This window comes from Diabrotica undecimpunctata, chromosome 10 (genome assembly GCF_040954645.1).
Source record: "Diabrotica undecimpunctata isolate CICGRU chromosome 10, icDiaUnde3, whole genome shotgun sequence".
In the NCBI taxonomy this organism is placed as follows: domain Eukaryota; kingdom Metazoa; phylum Arthropoda; class Insecta; order Coleoptera; family Chrysomelidae; genus Diabrotica; species Diabrotica undecimpunctata.
This window is the reverse complement of record NC_092812.1, coordinates 65,530,570-65,548,714: the sequence shown is the minus strand read 5'-3', so window position 1 is coordinate 65,548,714 and position 18,145 is coordinate 65,530,570. Positions and strand designations below refer to the sequence as shown.

General features: G+C 33.1%; 1 protein-coding gene across 1 annotated transcript in view; it reads right to left on the bottom strand.

The window, feature by feature from the left end:
- The window catches only part of HGTX (HGTX homeodomain transcription factor), a 197,298-nt gene that overhangs the window by 70,758 nt on the left and 108,395 nt on the right, over window positions 1–18,145 (bottom strand). The window contains exon 2 of the mRNA XM_072546421.1: window positions 9,689–9,873. Within this exon, the coding sequence (XP_072402522.1) occupies window positions 9,689–9,873 (185 nt within the window). The remainder of the gene's footprint in view (window positions 1–9,688; window positions 9,874–18,145) is intronic.

Here is an 18,145-nt window from a genome sequence, read left to right as displayed (position 1 = left end):
AACAAGAAGAGTGCCAGATAAGATAAACAACTATATATGGAACAATTAGCAAGTAGAGCTGAAGATGCAATTAGAGCACAAGATACAAAAACACTCCACGCAATAACAAAATGTCTTGAGTGCAGCTGGAATCAACAATGATTAAAAATAAAATGACGGGAGGAAGAAATACGGCGCATGTATAAATTGTATACAGAATAACACTAGTTTAAAGCATTTTATAGAAGAGATACTGAAATATGGCTTTTTATAGAAGCAACAGCTATTGAGAAAACTATGAATATCATCGAATCAGACATAACAAAAAAATAAATAAATTACGCAAAAAAACGACTACGCAGCTGACTTGGGTAGAATTCCACTAGAAGTAATATAATCGTATTAAATTAAATAAATGTAAATATTAAATGTTTTAGTCGGGATGTTTTAGATATTACTCAATAATATTTGGTCCTAAGAACATAATCCTCTTTAGAAATTGAGAAACTGGAGCAACGAGCTTCCATTTGCATAAAAAACTAAACGAGATAACATGCAAAAGCAAAATTTACAAACAGGCAAAATATGACAATTACAAGACTCTAGTGGTAGAATTTTAGATGATATTAAAGAGGGAAGAGGGTACCGAATGTGAAAATTTTAATAGAATTATTTAAAGATGACCAAAGAATCTACCAAGAAATAACATCTAACCGAGATACTGGCCCACTGATTCTAATCTCACAAGTTCAGAAGGTCATCGTCCAAGCGAAACGAAGGAAGGCTTCTGGTCCTGACGAAATACCTGCAGAATTGTTACAGCTATTAAATGATTAGAGTGTTGCGATTATCACCCCCTTTTCTAACCAGATATACAGCAGCGGTAAATTACCATACAACTGGTTAGAATCAATATTTGTAACTATTCCTAAGAAAAGTGTTGCGACTATCGACTAATCAGTTTAATGAGTCACACTCTCAAATTTTTTATGAAAATATTGCATTGTCGCATAAATAAAGTTTGTGTGTGGATAACTGATGATGAGTAGTTTGGTTTTTGAAACGGTGTAGGTACTCGGGAGGCTCTTTTTGCATGAGAATACTCTTACAAAGCAGCATTAAGTTTAGAAAAAATATTTATGTCTCTTTTATAGATTTTGAAAAAGCCTTTGATAAAGTACTAGATCGGATGAAAACGCTAGATCGGAAGAAAACGACTGTTCTGGCTGGGTAACATTAGACAATGGACAGGTCGAACGGTGGAGGAATTGTTTCATCTAGCTGCCGACCGAGAAACATTCCATCAGCTTGTTAAGGTTGCATATTCTATTTATAGTAATAATATATTAGACAATCAAACATACAGAAGACAGAGGCAGACAATAGAAAGTATTCGATTAAATAGAGGATTTAGAGTATTCTAATTATATATATGCTTCATCTCGTCATACGGATAACATATTAAAAAAATACTATTATACTAAACTACACAGCAAAAACCTATTAAGAATAAACGACGAACAAAACAAATGGCTCCACAAAAAAGAAGAAATAAAAACATGCATGTAACGAAGCAAAAAGAATAGCAAAAAACAAAAGAGAATGAATAAAGCTAACAAATAAGATCGGACGGAAGTCAACAGGTGATAGGTGAAATTAGCAGCCTCGCAGATAAAACATTTTTTCATTAAAACATGATCCTTGCTTCCCTGGAAGGTATGTACGATATGCAGTGATTATCTTTCAAGGGAATTACAGATCTTGCATTATTGACTATATTCTTTGCTCTATTTATATAATCAAATTCAACTGTAAAGTATATAAACGTAGCAATAGGGTACCTCCAGTTTCATTATTTCTCTCAATTGTATGTCTTAATATGTAGATGTCATCTGATTTCTTTATTCTCACAAAAAAGACACTTCTCGTGGTGCGATGTCTGACTTTAAACATTGGCTTTCATAATTTCGACAATGCCATGGAAACTTTCTCATGGATCTTCCATCTGAAGACCAGTTCATTGTCATATGTCCTGTAACAAAGATAGTTTCTTACACCCAATTCATCGTCTTTCTTCGACATTTTCCTGAATAATGAGTCGAAATAGTTTAAATTCTTTCTGGTTCTGTTCTTCTTTATGTTTTTTATGTTTATTAGTTGCATCTCTGCATTTATCATTGTACCTCCCCGTTAATAGTGTGTGTCATGTGTCATCCACGATTTCATCAGAATTCGACGATAGCATCACAGCTAAAAAGCTTCGAAACTGTTCATTCCTGTTATTTTCCAGATCTCACATCCGTTTAACAGGATTTACTAAATATAATTTTGCAAAGATGCATAATAGATATTTGTGTTACATAAAATCATTTTCCAACACATGAAACCCTTGCAGAGTATCTTAATTATGGAAAGAACTTTCTCCTCAGCCACTGTGAAGCTTCCAAGTATTTAAAATGTTTTACCTGTTCAACAACTGCATCATTCAGCACAATCTGATTTAGAATTGAGTCTATTTTTCCTACAAACATTTAGTTTTCATAATATCGACCCTTTGGCAACTTTTCCGAGTCGTCGGCATACCTTGCGTTAATTATTATTTCGCCGCCTATGGATTTCAATAAAATATAATAAAAGTATAAAAAGAAAAACAGAAAAAAGGTTTCACCATACATACATACTGTTCGCAAGTCGTTTAGAAACCGTCGTAACCTCCCGAATTTGTAGACCTTGCGGTGCCACTGAATTACTCATAGGGGACGGTGATCCGGTCTATTCTAACCCCCGCTATAGATATACTTAAAGTTAATCGGATTTATTATTCGAATCCGTCGCGATCCGTTCCGATGTAATGCGGATGCGAGAGGGCCGGCACTAATCGCTTGGATGACAGTTTCCAATATGGTCGACTTACCGCAACCGAATATTTAACATATTTGTATTAGATTTATAATTGAAAAATTAGCATATTCCTTACGCAGATGAGTGTGTGAGATAAATAGGGCCACCACCTCCCATGTGGAAAAAAAATCTCTCGGAGAGATAAGCAAAACATTTACCTGTGATTATGTCAACGATACTTATCCATCCTAAGGATGCCAATTAATAATAAATACACAAATAAAATTTTTAAATAACATTATGTCATTGGAATATTCCGTGTTTTGATCTTATTATCCATTTTTTTAGAACTGTTTTTCATGCACTATTTAAAATGATGTTATTGAAGATATTATTTTAATTTTTATTATGTTTACATACACCAATTTCTTTTATAAAATTGCATGGAAGATAAAAAGATAAAAAAATCCTCTACAAAGGTGTTTTAAACGATTAGATAATATCTCATAACAGGCAGATGGTCAGCTTACTACGCTTTCCGTATCCTATTAACGAGGCAATCACCTCAATTCAATTAACATTACATTTAAAATTTTAATCTTGAAAAGATTTGAATGAAAACATTTAAAGTGCCAGGGCAAAGAGAGTTCTTAAAGGAGGGGATACCAACGAACTGTCATTCAAACTAAAAATGGTGAGTGAAATGTGCAGACTTGGAAAAAGATTAATTGCTATCTTTTAAATGGACATAACTACTGACTCAAACCAAGGCTGAGTACTTTTTATAAGGTCAGATAGGCCATAAAAACAGGTAAACCAAGTAAGCAGCTGGATCATATGGCTGGGTCAATAGACTCTTGATGTTGTTGTGGGTTCCATGATCCAAATATTTAGAGCAAATAATTCTTTGAGATGTTATCTAATCGGGAGGAAATAGTTCAAGCTGTGAGTGTGTTAAGTTTTTGGTAGTTAATAACCATTGAGCTGTAAGAGAAAAAATAGCAATACATGTAAAAAAGTAAAGAACTAAACTTGCAGCAACGAAGAGTACACTCCAAGAAAACCCTTCTAAATACGCAGAATATGTGGGAGATGGCCTACAAAATCTAGAGAGCATAAACCTAAAGGAAATAGATATCCAAATAGTAGATGCTGTAAAAAGATATTGTAGTAAGAGTTTATTGAAAAACAAAGACGAATTTATCAAAAAAAAACAAGCAGAATATGGACGTATAGACAAAGAAATAGAAAAAGTTGTACCAAAATACAGTACAGCAACTATTTCTAAAATGATAGACCAGAATTCCAGATGAAAAGTATTGAGAAGTAATCTAGCCTAAAGAATAAAATATATTCATAAGGTCCAAAACCAAATTCATGGCGACTAACACAAACACAAGAGCTGGAAATGTTGACACAAATTTAATCATCAATGACCAAAACTTCGAAGCAATCAAAGAGTTCATATATCTAGGGACATCGGTTAACCCCAATAATAGCACATCTGAGGAAATAAAAAGGCGAATAATAATTGCAAACAGGTGTTATCATGGTCTATCAAAGTACTTAGCTAACAAACGTCTGTCTCAAAAAACTCGTATAAGGCTTTATAGAACACTGATAGTCCCCGTTCTCATATATGGATCAGAGGTATGGACGCTAACGAAAACAGATGAATCCGCTCTATCCATTTTTGAAAGAAAGGTGCTACGCAAGATATTCGGAGCGGTCTGTGAGAACGGAATATGGAGGCGTAGATATAACTTTGAACTGCAGAATATCTACAAGCATACGTTTGGTGGTAAAGATATTACCACTATCATTAAGCGAAACCGCCTGCAGTGGGCAGGACATGTAGCCCGGGCCCCTGAGTCAAACATGATAAAAAAGATTCTAACAGCGCAACCCGTGGGAATGAAAAGACGGGGTAGACCAAAGCTGAGGTGGATGGACGGGGTAACACAAGATGCCGAGAAGATCGGAGTCGGCAACTGGAAAATGCAAGCGAGGGACAGAATAGAATGGCGTAGAAAGCTTGAGAAAGTCGAGGCCCTCTAAGGGCTGTAGCACCAAGATGATGATGAAGGTCCATGACTCAGAAGATATACAGGAAATTACATAATCAGAAATTAAAATGGCATTAAGAAAAATGAAAACCAACAGAACCACAGCTGAAAATGGCATGGTGATTAAAAATATTAAGAAAGAAGAAAACAAAATGATTTATGCTCTTAAATTGCATTTGATAGATGTTTAATAACTATAAAAATTCATATAACAAAAAAAAAACGTCATATAAAAATGCCATTATGATAATCATTCATAAAAAGGGTGATTCCACAGATCTTAAAAACACTTGTTCACCATATTTCTTTTCCACCACATGTACAAATTATTCATAGAGACTAACAAGACAAATAACTCCCAAACTAGATTTCTATCAACCTAAAGAGCAAGCAGGTTTCATAATCGGTTATAGTATAAACGACCACTTACTAATTGAAAAACAGTGAAATACAACAAAACAGTGGTTTTAAGATTTGTGAACTACGAGAAACCATTTGACTCAGTGGACTAAGACAAAATAATTGCTCCACTAGCTGATTGTAAATTAGACCATGTTTTCATCATTATCATCAATCAGCCCTGATTTGTACATTGTTCAACATAGTCCTCCACCTGATATTTCCATCTTTTTCGGTTCTGTGCCTCTGCTATCCAATTGGTCGATATGTATGATCATTTATTAAAAAAATATGTAAAAGCGCAACAATAAGTGTTAAACTTCTTACTACCGAGTACGGTATCTTACGGTGTCAACCGAGGTAGTTTGAAACAGTAACCTTAAAAAGACTCAATATATAAAGAAACCATGCAGAAATTCCCAACGGAGAACGATTTTGTGGCATCACGAAATATGCCGTTACAAATTATTTTTAAAAGCGATTGGTAAAAAATTGTTAATAAAAAGGAAGGAAGAAGGAAACACCTTTACACTCTACACTTCATCTAGGTAGGGCGAATGAACTGTGGAAACGAGAAGTGGAAAAAGAAACTACGATACATGTCTTTAGTAAATGGATAGACTTGTACAACACCTTTCTCAAACAGCGTCCTAGAAGGTTATACACTTGGAAATCACATGTTGACAGACAAGATACAATTGTTAGGAATAGGAATCAAATTAATTCCTCGAAATCAACTATAAAAAGTACATAAAATCTACTAAAACATACCTTGGAGCTGACTTTCATAGCAATCACAATTCAGTTATACTGGATTTTAGATTAAAAAGATTTTTGAAAGTTTAAAGGGAAAAAATGACAAGAAAAATAGACATCTCACAATTGAAGAACCCATCAAAACCAGTTAACCAATCAGTTAACCATCAAAAGATGGTCTAAATTCTGAGAACAACTGGAATTAAAGATGCTGTCGAGGTCATCCAAGATCCGAATATATAGAAAAATGATCAAGCCAAACATAACATACGGTTCAGAAACCGGAACAATCACGAAACACGATAAATTGCCGTTAAGGCGTTTTTACTGCAAAGTAGTGAGAAAAGTATATGGATCTAGGGTTGATAGGATACTTGAATGATCTCGATTTAGAACAAATGAAAAACTGGAAATAATGTGCAATCAACCAAGCATAATCAATTACAATATTGACGTCAAATGGCAACAATAAAAATGGAGCACACAACATCCGAATATATACGAATCCGATGAGGAGTGCGACAGGGTTGTATCTGATCACCGCTATTATTTAATCTCCACAAGGAATCTAAGTTCCTGTAGTTGGCTGTATACATATATAAACTGTATACATATATATATATATATATATATATATATATATATATATATACATATATAAACAAAAAATTTTATTAAAAATCCTTTATAAAAGTTATATAATTTAAAAACCCAATTGGGCTATGTCACAAAACGTTTTCGGAACGTTACTAGTGCACTGATGATTCGAATCTATATTTAAAGAAGCATTAGACGAGGTCCAAGGTGGAATCAAGATAATAACCCAAAAAAGAAATCTTATGAAGAATCGAACAAGTCAGGAAAACGCTAATGGCATGAAAATATTATTTACAAGATCAGACCTTACTCTAGAGTTCACAATCCGAATGATCAGATATAACGGTTTTTCTGTCTTGCTATATGACTGTTAAAAATGAACAATAATAGACTCGGAAACAGAAAAAAGCTAAATACCTTTTAGATGTATATATACAGACGGATGTTGAGAATTTCATGGGTACAAAAAGTTACCAACGATGAGGTACTTCGACGCATGAGTAAACAAAAAGAATTACTAAGAAAAATCGTGAAAGATGAATTACTCCAAATCATATTGGAAGGTAAAGAACAGGGCAAAATATCAGTAGGAAGACGCCAGAACCCGTTGCTGAAAGACCTGAGGAGATGCTTTGATCGCTCTAGTTTGAATAAGAAGATTAAACAAGTAAAAATAAACAATAAACTCCCCTAAGAAAGTTGTTCAGAGTACAGGATTTGGTAAAAAGTCGATTAATTATCAGAGACAAGTAGTGTCTTGGCTGGTTTTAAAAGAAACATTTATGACTAAAACATTTTTTTATACGACATATTTAATTTCTTATAAGCAATCTTTCGTTGTCTTGGTGTGATTTGAAGGCACATCTGAAAAACCAAATTTGACCTCTTTTAGCATATACAGGAAGCAAATATCTGTTATTTAAAATACAAACCTCGCGGTGATTTCAAAGTCGAACAACATTTCTATGTAGATTAAAACAATTATCTACTAGTTTCAACTAAATGATATTTTTAAAGCTTTCGTAGCACGTTTTCTTGTTTCGCTTTGTGGGATAATAAAATTATCTATGAAATTGTTGATCCCTGCTCCTGTTTTCTTTATATTTCTTAATTTTTATTAATCTTTTACTATTTTTATTGAGTAAGTCGAAAATTTTTCGAAGTGAAAATCAAAACGTCAAAATAAGCATATTTTAAACTAAAATTGTGATTAATTTAAAATAAAAATAATAACTTACATTAAAACGCCATAAGAAAATGGCTTCAACATAATCTTAAATGTGGAACTACTAACACTTTACATGATAACACGTATTTTTAACAAAATTTCGGATTACCCATGGGCTTTCCATTATTATCAGATATATTCATGGAGGACTTCGAACAAAACATTGTACACAAACAAGGCAAACAACCTACAATATATATGAGAAATATCAAAGAACTACATCTATAAAATACACCCTTTGAATGCAACAATTTCTATGTGGAAGAAACCGCAAGACCACTAAGTGTCAGGATAAATGAGCATGAGGCATATATCAACAACAGAAACTTCGACAAATCTTAGATATGCAAACATGCACTGAGATAACAAGCACAGAGTACAATAGAATTATGCATTAATAATCATCAAAGAAACAGACATGAAAAGGAAAATAATCAAAGAAGCAGCTCTCGTCCTACTTAATGAAGAAAATGTGTAGCAAACTCATCATCAGAATGTAGCAGACATGACTGCCAATACTAAAAGAAAAAGTTCCTAACAAAAACATGCCAACAATACCAATACCAAGCAGATTAAAGGAAATCGCAAATATTTACAATTATACACAACATATATAATATATGTTAAACACACATTATACAAACAAATAAAACACACAAAACAGTAAGAATTTGATATTTTGAGAGTAAAAACACCACCTCAGATTTTTTGTCAACCAAAAGAAGGCTAATGTCCAAAAGATCGAGGCCAAGTAATTCAACCATGAATTTAAAAAAAAATAATCTACTAAAAATTTTTCCGTAATTTTGAAAACAATCTTTTTTTGAAAACTATTTTCGGAGTGGAAATCGAAACGTGAAACTTTATTTAACAATGTAATTTTCATTACAATCAATTGTGGCTTAACCCAATATAAACATAATATTTAGTCTTAAATATCTTTTAACACTATCTGGAGCAAACCTGTAATAATGGATATTTTTAATTAGACTCTAACCTTAACTTTAATTGCCTATGGTTGAAATTTATTAACATAGTATGTAATTTTACATACCTATTTTATTTCTGATATTCCAACTACTCTGTAAACTTGTATAGGTGGAGTACATCAATAAATATTAGGTATGCTATCATTTATTATTTTATGAGATATAAATGCCTACCAATTCATAAAAATTAAAATAATACAAAATAAAAAAGCGTGCTTTTTGAGGAAATTTTTGAAAACACGTACATCTGCCTGTGCGATAACTCTTGAAGGAGAAGTCCTAGAGTCTTCAAACTTGGTACATAAGTTTCTCTTGGTATATGTAAAATATCTGTTAAATTTAGATTCAACAGGTAAGCTTCCTTGTTTGTCTCGTATCTCATAAATTTCCTTTTTCTTTAACAATGTCCCTGAACCGTGAAACTTGGTACACTGATTCCTCTTAGTGCGAGGAAAAACTTTATTAAATTTGGGGGCCGTCAGGTCTTCTTCATTTTTGCCTATCCCTATGTTTTTTTTAGTTGATATATAGGTTCCCCAAGGTATGAAGAAAAACTATTAAATTTATGATAAAAAGGATTTTTTTATTCTTAAATAAAAGGTCCTAGAGTCTTACACTTGGTACCATAATTCCTCTTGGTGTTATGTATAAGAAATGTGTCGAGTTCTTAATACTTCGTTGAATTGATTTATTTTTAATATCGCTAAAAGGAATAAGGTAGGGTAACAACGCAGGAAAAAAAGTAAGAAAACAAGTGAAACTTAAGCCAATAAAAAAATAAAAATTGTAGTTTAAGTATATAATAGCTACTTTACAAATCGAAAACAACTTACCTTAACTTGTGATTCTGTCATTCCTAAAGCGTAAGCTAATTTCGCTCGTTCTGGTCCAGCCAGGTATTTGGTTTGTTCAAAGGTTTTTTCTAACGCAAATATCTGCTGTCCAGAAAACGTAGGCCTCGTGTGTTTCTTTTTTGCGTCTTTATCTCCACCTAAACCACCCATATTACTTTGATTCACTAAAACAAATGGACAGTATTAGTTCGTATTGAATATATGGTGGAAATTCTTTATAAAATAATAAATATAAATAAATTAAATTAAACTTCTTCAAAAATGCACCAACTCGTTCTTTTAAGGTACCACAACCATATCATAAGCAATTTTTCTCTTCTTCTTTTAATCTTTATAAGCAATTCTGCTGGTTCATTGGCAGATTAAGATTAAATATCTCGTGATATTTTGACCACACGAATCTCTTTTTCCATTCTTTTTTTCTGTTGTGTCCATTCGTTTATAGACTGTACGTTACGTTTTCTTCTAATTTCCTTACTCCTCTTTCGGTCTCCCACTGCATTTTCTGTAATTCTTCTCAGTATTATGCATATTATCTGCCTTTTCCAGTAGTTTTTTTGCTGTATTTGAGTCTGGTATTGTTTCTGATGCATATTGGTCTTACACTGGCTTTATAAATTCTTGAATTTATCTCAGTGTTAATATGTCGGTTTAATATGTCCATTTCTTGTTTGTATTTGATCTCTTACTTCTATGTCTAGGTCTCCATAGCTGGACAGTGTTATTCCAACGTATTTCTGTTACTTGTTTAATACTGAAGCCATCGATTTTTATTTTACATTTGATTTGTTCTTTGCTGATTACTATTGTTTTAGTTTTCTGTATTGAGATTTTTATATTAAATTCTTTTTTTATGTTAAATATGTGGACTAGTCTTTGCAGACTTCATCTGGGCTATCAATATTGCGTCGTCGGCCTAACAGAGTATTTTTACTTCTTTGTTTCCCATTCTGTGTTCTCTTCTTTGTTGACCGTTTTGATGATTTCATCCATGGTTAAATTGAAGAACATAGGGCTCAATGAATCCCCCTGTCTTATGCCGCTGCTTACGTCTATATATTCTGTAGGTTTTCCATATATTCTGACTTAAATTTTGTTGTTTTAGTAGATGTTTTTCATAGTTTCTATGATATCTAGGGGAACTTCTCTATTATAAAGAAGATGGATTACGTCTTTGAGTCTTACTCTGTCAAATGCTTTCTTCAAGTTTATCAAACACAGAAATATTGATCTATTATACTCTAGTGATTACTTAATAATTTACTTTATGACGAATATTGTATTTGTACATGATCTTTCAGTACGAAAACCCTATTGGTCATCTGCTAAACTTATTCTTTGATTCATTAGTTATGATTCATTAAAATTTTAGTTATAATTTTTAGTTTAGTATCAAACAAATTTATACCTCTATAGTTTTCTAGCTGTTTTTATCTCCCTTTTTGAATAGTAGAATTATTTCGCTAAAGCGAAAGAGAGAGGGTCGCCTAAGGCAACAAATGGAGGAGATCTAATCAAGATTATAGACCTGAAGAGATAGTCCATTTCCATCATGTAGTAAAACAGAAAATAGAACATTAAGGGCAAAGCTACATTAGGAAATAAAAAGTCAGTTAAGCGGAAAGTTCGAGCGACTCTGAAGAGGATTCTATTATTCTAGATGATGACTCTGATATGGATTCTGGTGATGATGACGCAGAATATATGTTTTGCTGTTGATTTCTCTTCGGAGGGTACCAAGGAGAACGGTGAATCAAGTGCCAGTGTTGTCAACGGTGCGCGCATGAGGATTGTACCAATATTTCTAAAACGAAGACGTATATATGCGATTTTTGTTTGGAAAAATAAATGCTTATTTCATTTTTCGCCATATTATAAATAAATGAAGTTTCTGTTCCGAATGTTTGCATTTCTTGTTTCTCCTTAAATTAATATTCAAAATTAACACACCAGGGTGTCCGAAATTAGGCAACCAATTTTTAATCTGGCCAATTTGCACAGGTTTTTTTAATTTTTATTTTATGCTGTCCCCTCTGAACAAACATCCTAATTGTTTACATTGTTTCGATTTAACATGTATGAACTTGCTCCTTGAGTAATAACACGTCTTCTTCTTCTTCCTTCTTTTATGTAGGCTTTAAAGCCTATTTCTTCTTCAATATTAGCCTCCTAAATTGTTTAAATTGTCGCACCATATTTTCCTTGGTCTGCCAATACTTCTCCGTCCTTTTATTGACTTATCTCGTACTATTCATACTATCCTATCCTCTGACATTCTACTAATGTGTTCGTTTCACTCCTGTTTCCATATTTTCTGTTTTGTCCATGTTTTTTTGTCTTGTCTTAGGTGTTTGTTCTTCCAGATTGTGTCATTAAGAGATCCCGCCGCTTTACTTGCTTTTAAGCTTTGTTGTCGTACTTCTTCTTCAACATCTCCGTAACTAGTTATATCTAGTCCCAGATATCTAATCCTTGCTTCCTGCCTTATTATTTCCCATGAATTTTGATTTTACATCATAGTGGGTATTTAGATGTTGTCATACATTTGATTTTTTCATTTGATTTTCATATTGTATTTCTTGGCTGTTGTATTGAAGGATATTGAAGGGTATTGAATATTTGGATTTCATTGTTCCCCATTCTGTAGCCACGACCTTTACGTACCGCTTGTATTATTTCGTCCATTATTATATTAAAGAGAAGTAGGCTTAACCAGTCACCCTGTCTGACTCCGCTTTGTACTGGTATACACTGTGTTAGTTTTCCATTTATCTTTGCCTGTATTCGATTATGGAAGTAGATGTTTTCGATGGTTTGTATAATATTGATTGGTCTGTTTCTTTTATACAGTAGGTGTAAGACGTCTTCGACTTGGATGCGGTTGAAAGCCTTTGTCAGGTCTATAAAACATAGATGTTCTGGTTTATTGTACTCGATGGCGTTTTCTGTGATTTGTCTTAGTACAAATACGGCGTCTACGTAGGATCTTCCGGATCTGAATCCTTGTTGTTCATCTGATAAAATTGATAATTTATTGATTTTGTTGGTTAGGACTTTTGTGGTAAGCTTAAGTGCGGCGTTCAGTAGATTTATACCTCTATAATTGTTGGAGTCTTCTTTATCTCCTTTCTTGAACATTGGTATCATTACGCTGTTTCTCCATGCGTCTGGTATCTTGCAGTGCAATATTAGTTTTTGTATAAGTTTTGTCATCTCTAGGGTTATACTTTCTCCTCCATTTTTTAGAAGCTCGTTGGTTATTCTGTCTGGTCCTGGTGACTTTTTATTTTTGAGTGACTTTATGGCTATTTTTACTTCCTGAAAACTTATTTCTATTTCGTGTCTTAATTCAGGTACGTTATTGTGTTGATTATTATTTTCCTTTGTTTTAAACAGTTCTGTCAGGTATCTTTCCCATTCGTTTGCTGGTACAGCTTGTCAAATTTAAGGTGATACTTGACAAATTTGTCCACTTGCGTAGAAAATTAAGTGAGAACGCATTCGGAGGAAAAGAGATACATAATGCGCTCGGTCTCTTCGCCTCGTTGGTACAGTCCATACTACAAGTTTACAGAGAGTGACCTTATTTATTAATGGAACTTCTATGATATGTCTATATTGTATGTTATTTTGACGTTTCAATTTTTCCTTCGGAAATTTTTCTCAAAATACAAAATATTTTGTTTTTGTTACTTAGTAAAAAAATTCTTCTAATAATTATATTTTATTTGACTCAGTAATATTGACCATTCGGTCATGTTGAAGCGGCAGTTTTTTCGAACACTTCTATAAATGTCTCGTTAAGAGGAATATTGGCAGAGATGAAAGCTTTACATTTGCGTTACAGTAAACTGTATAAGAATAAAAGAACAGTAGTTAATCTTATACCTGGAACATACCGACGAAACATTTATTTGCCATTTGGACACTGGCTTGTGCAAACCTTCGGTGGTATTGTCTCCCCAGTATCTGTCATGGGTATGACAGGAATGAATATAAGTTTCATCCATGTAAATTATGGGCCGATTTTCTTCCCTATCTTGTTTAATATTTCTGAGAAACTTCCTCCGGAGCACTTGTATATCGGGTTTTTCCATTAGGATTTTCCTGTTATTCTTCGCTTTCTTCCGTTAAAATCCCATATCTCTCATCACTTTTCTCAAAGTTTCATGCGACCCTGTATAAATATTGCCTTCATTATTTTTTTTTGTTATATGTCGCAATGTAGGAACTCGTTTTTCGGTGACATAATAATTTATTATTATACGCCGAAGTAAACCTTTGTCAAAATAGGTTGGATTTTGGAAAACCAAGTTAGATTTTGGGGCAGATCTCATTCTTTTGTTAGGCGTTGAAAATGATGTAGAAGCACCTTCTTCTATATTTTTCATTTCACGAGAGATCCGTTTTATAGTGGCTATACTTACTCCCGTTGCTAAGGAAGCACGCTCTTGAACTTTTTTAAAATCTTTAACATGCGGATTTTGCATTACTTCTCTCTGCATAAAAATAATTACATTTGCTATTACCTCTTGTCCAGACAAGACTTTGCCTTCTAATTTTGAATGAAAATCCATGTTTATAATTTAAAATACTTCACAATAATTATTTAAAAAGTCAAATCTATTGTAATACGATATTTCTTCAACACACAGTAACTTTAAATATAAATAAAATAAAAAAAACTTTGTCGCAGACTATACAAGTACCTTGCACTTCGAAGGGCCAAGAAATAATAAGAACGAATTGTGTTGTGGGTGGAGCCTAATTTCAAATCGGCCAAGTATCACGTTAAATTTGACAATGTTAAAATGTTAATCAGCGTGTTAAAATATACAATTGTTCAAACTCTACAAGCCAAAACAAAAAGCTATCCGAAATTAGGCGCCTTTTCTCTACTAGTTTAATACTAGTTTAATAAAAAAAAAACAGTACAATTTATGTATCAACAGATATTAGATATGAAAATCACAGAATACGAATATCTAGAAATAAAGAAAGTCATTTAATGAATCTTATTAAACGAAAAAACAAAAATGGTCTCACAGATAGTACCTAAACACTGTTAAAAGTGGAAAACCTCTACAATATAGGTGGGGTAAATACACCATGATTCAGGAAATAAATCGAGGAAGAAACTGCCATATGTATTTATGAACGTCACATGCTTAGTGACCCAAGACAAATATGCAGTGGTAAAAAAATTGAACAGATCAATTAAACTCCCTGTAAGAAAGTTGCTGGCTTTTATCAAAGTATATAACTCCTCGATGGGTTTAATATAATGGCGCAATTAGGTATAAAGTTCCCACGATCAATTTCCATAAACAAAAAGTGCCTGTACTTAACCAAAAGAAGAAGAATGACTGTTTTTTACTTTTATAACTTCATCTGTACGTATTTACTTTACAGAACCAAACAACAGAATTGTATTTTTTGAAAATAATATAAATAAATCGCTCTCCTAGCACGTTAAAAACATTGAGAAACTTTTCCCGAAGTCAATCATATATAGAACACAAACGACCACAGTGATGCTGCAAAAGGACATCAACTTATTGGAGAATTTGTTTTGGGCAGTATTTCATTCTAACAGTTTTTATGAGAAATTTAATTCACACCGCAAAGTTTTAGGCTCGCCCCAAAATAATATATCTAGGATACAGTTGGGGTCAATTTCCCTTTCCAACAGTTGTCGATCGATCGTAAAACACTTGGAAAACACGAAATGGAATGCGAAAAATAGGAACTATCAACCAATAACACCACACAATATTTTATTGCGTATTTGTTTACTTTGGACTGGATCCAAAAAATATTAATGTTTATGGAAAAGTTTTGGTATCTAGATATATGACTCGTTAAGACTGTATTTATTTCTCCAATCTCCGTGGATTTATAGAGCTTAAATATTATATATTACATTTTGCAGGAAGATAATACGAAAAAGTTGGTGTTTACATACTATCCCTAACATGTTAACAACTAAAAGAAAAAGAACTTTTTTTAATAAATATTTTTAAAGATTTAAAAAAAAATTTAAAGCTAAAAACTGTTCTTTGTATTAAGATGTATAAAAAATATCATTTTTTAAACTTTATATGATATTTTTTGTTGTTTTGAAACGGCCTTACGATATATCTTTTTTACCCAAGTATTTATCTCCAGGATGAAGATAAGAAGAAGGCATTTAATTCCCAATCAAGGTTAAATAGCTAATAACTCATTAACTTGTTGATTTTTCTTTACATTGTGACTTGAAACCTCCAAGACAACCCATGAAAGCTGGTCACATTTTCTTCGTGGACCATGAGAATGGTCTTCGTTGATTGGTTTTTCCAAAATGTCCAAACTCCTCTACCACAAATTGGTGATGTTAAACTTGTCTGAGTATTTGTTTTGATAAACTTGAATACTGGAAAAATGTTTATCTTATGTTAAATATATATTATTCTTTTTCTACTGCCCACTCCACAAATAAAGATTGACTATAACCATTACAAATTTGTCTCTATCTTCTGCTTTTCTTAAAAGCGTCTGTGTGTTTAACTCGGACCAGTCGCGAGTGTTTTTCAGCCATATTTATTTGTAGTCCACCAGGACCCCTTTTTCCTTCAGTTTTACCTTTCATAATCAGCTGCAACAACTCATTTCTCATTGCTCATTATGCTGTCTTTCTCTTTTTAATGTTGGTCAAAATTTCTCTGTCTCTTTCCATTCTGTGCAACACCATTTCGTTCGTGAAATGATTGATCCACGGTATTTTCAAAATTCGTCTAAAAAGCCACACAAGTCAACATTAATAGTACAAGCTTCGGAACCATAAAGAAGAATATAGCGGATTTAACATTTTATCATCCGATATTGGATTTGCAGATTGTTTTTGGTTACTCAGAAATTTCCACATCTTCAAAAAGGTTGCTCTTGATTGCTCTACTCGTGATTGAATTTCTGATTTCGGAAATAGATCTTCAGTAATCCAGACTCCTAAGTACTGCATTTTGTCCATTTGTTCAATCTCTTCATTTTTTATCTGGATATTCGTTATGACTATACCCCTCTTACTGGTAAGTTTTACTTGCAGTAAATATGGACGGAGCGGAAAAATTTAAACCTTTAATGATAGAAAAAGTAATGAAACCGCGATGTTTCAAAGGTGTTAAATCGTTTCCTACGGATTATCGTGCTAACAAGCTTGGATGACGACAGAACTTTTTAACAATTGGCTTCTAACAGTTAATGGGGACATGAAACGGCAAAAGCGGAAAATTTTACTAGTTTTAGACAATTGCACTGCCCACAACAGTCCTCCTACATTGTGTAACGTGGAACTCTACTTCTTTCCGCCAAATACAACTTCCAAATTGCAACCATTGGACCAAGGGATCATCCATAAATTTAAGACGTTCTATCGCAAAGAAATTATTACGCTTGTTTCAGAATCTCTCGACAAGCAGCTAACTGCAAATATCACGGTTCTAACAGCTTTTTTTCTGATAGACAAAGCATGGAGAGGTGTAAAACCCCCAAAAATTCTCAACTGCTTCAAAAAATCGGGTTTCTTAAAAGAAGATCAGGAAAATCTTCCAATAATGGATGATAAAGAACCAGCAACAGAACCATTAGTTGACATCAGCGGTGTGGGTTTTTCTGACTTTGTTCAAGTGGCTGAAGATGTTGCTGTCTCAGGTTCACTAACCGTTGGAAAAATTTTATCTGCCACAGATACAAATGAAAAAAGTAACGATGAAGATGAGTACATCAGAACCTTTGACAGAGTGATGAAAAAGCATTTCAGGTACTTTTTCTCTTAAAAAAAAATTACTGAGCAGTCTGAGTAGCAGCAATGTGCTTTGAAGCAAACCAGTATGATACAGTTCTTTCGAAAGATTGATTAATTCACATTATGAATACATACATGTATGCACGCGAATGTACCTCGTAAACTTTTGTCATCGTTATAGAATAGCAGTTAATAAATAATAATGGATCAACACTTAATAATTCGAAGTTTTATTTATTTTCTCTAACAAATTTCGAACGATTTGATATTTCAAACACTCAATAATTCGTAATATTTTAAGAGTCCCTCGAGTTTTGAATTAACGAGAGTTAACTCTATTTTATTTTAGATTTGAGGGCTCTTGTAAAGGGAATTTTCTGGAAATGCTCAGAAAGATCGTTATTCTTAGATTTGACTGCGTACCGAAACAGTGCTCTAAAATTGCCATCCTTCTGAGGTGGTTGTTTAGACTCTTGTGCAATGCGCATCCGTCCCGAATCAGTTGTAACACTTAAAGTTATACCTTGTTTGCCGCAAAAATTATTTCATTTATGATAAGGACTAGTTTCTCTCAGTTTTCCTGTTGATGTCTCTTTCTTTCAGAAGACTACTGCTCATCGACTGAAAAGCCTGTTAGGTCTTTTAATTTTATG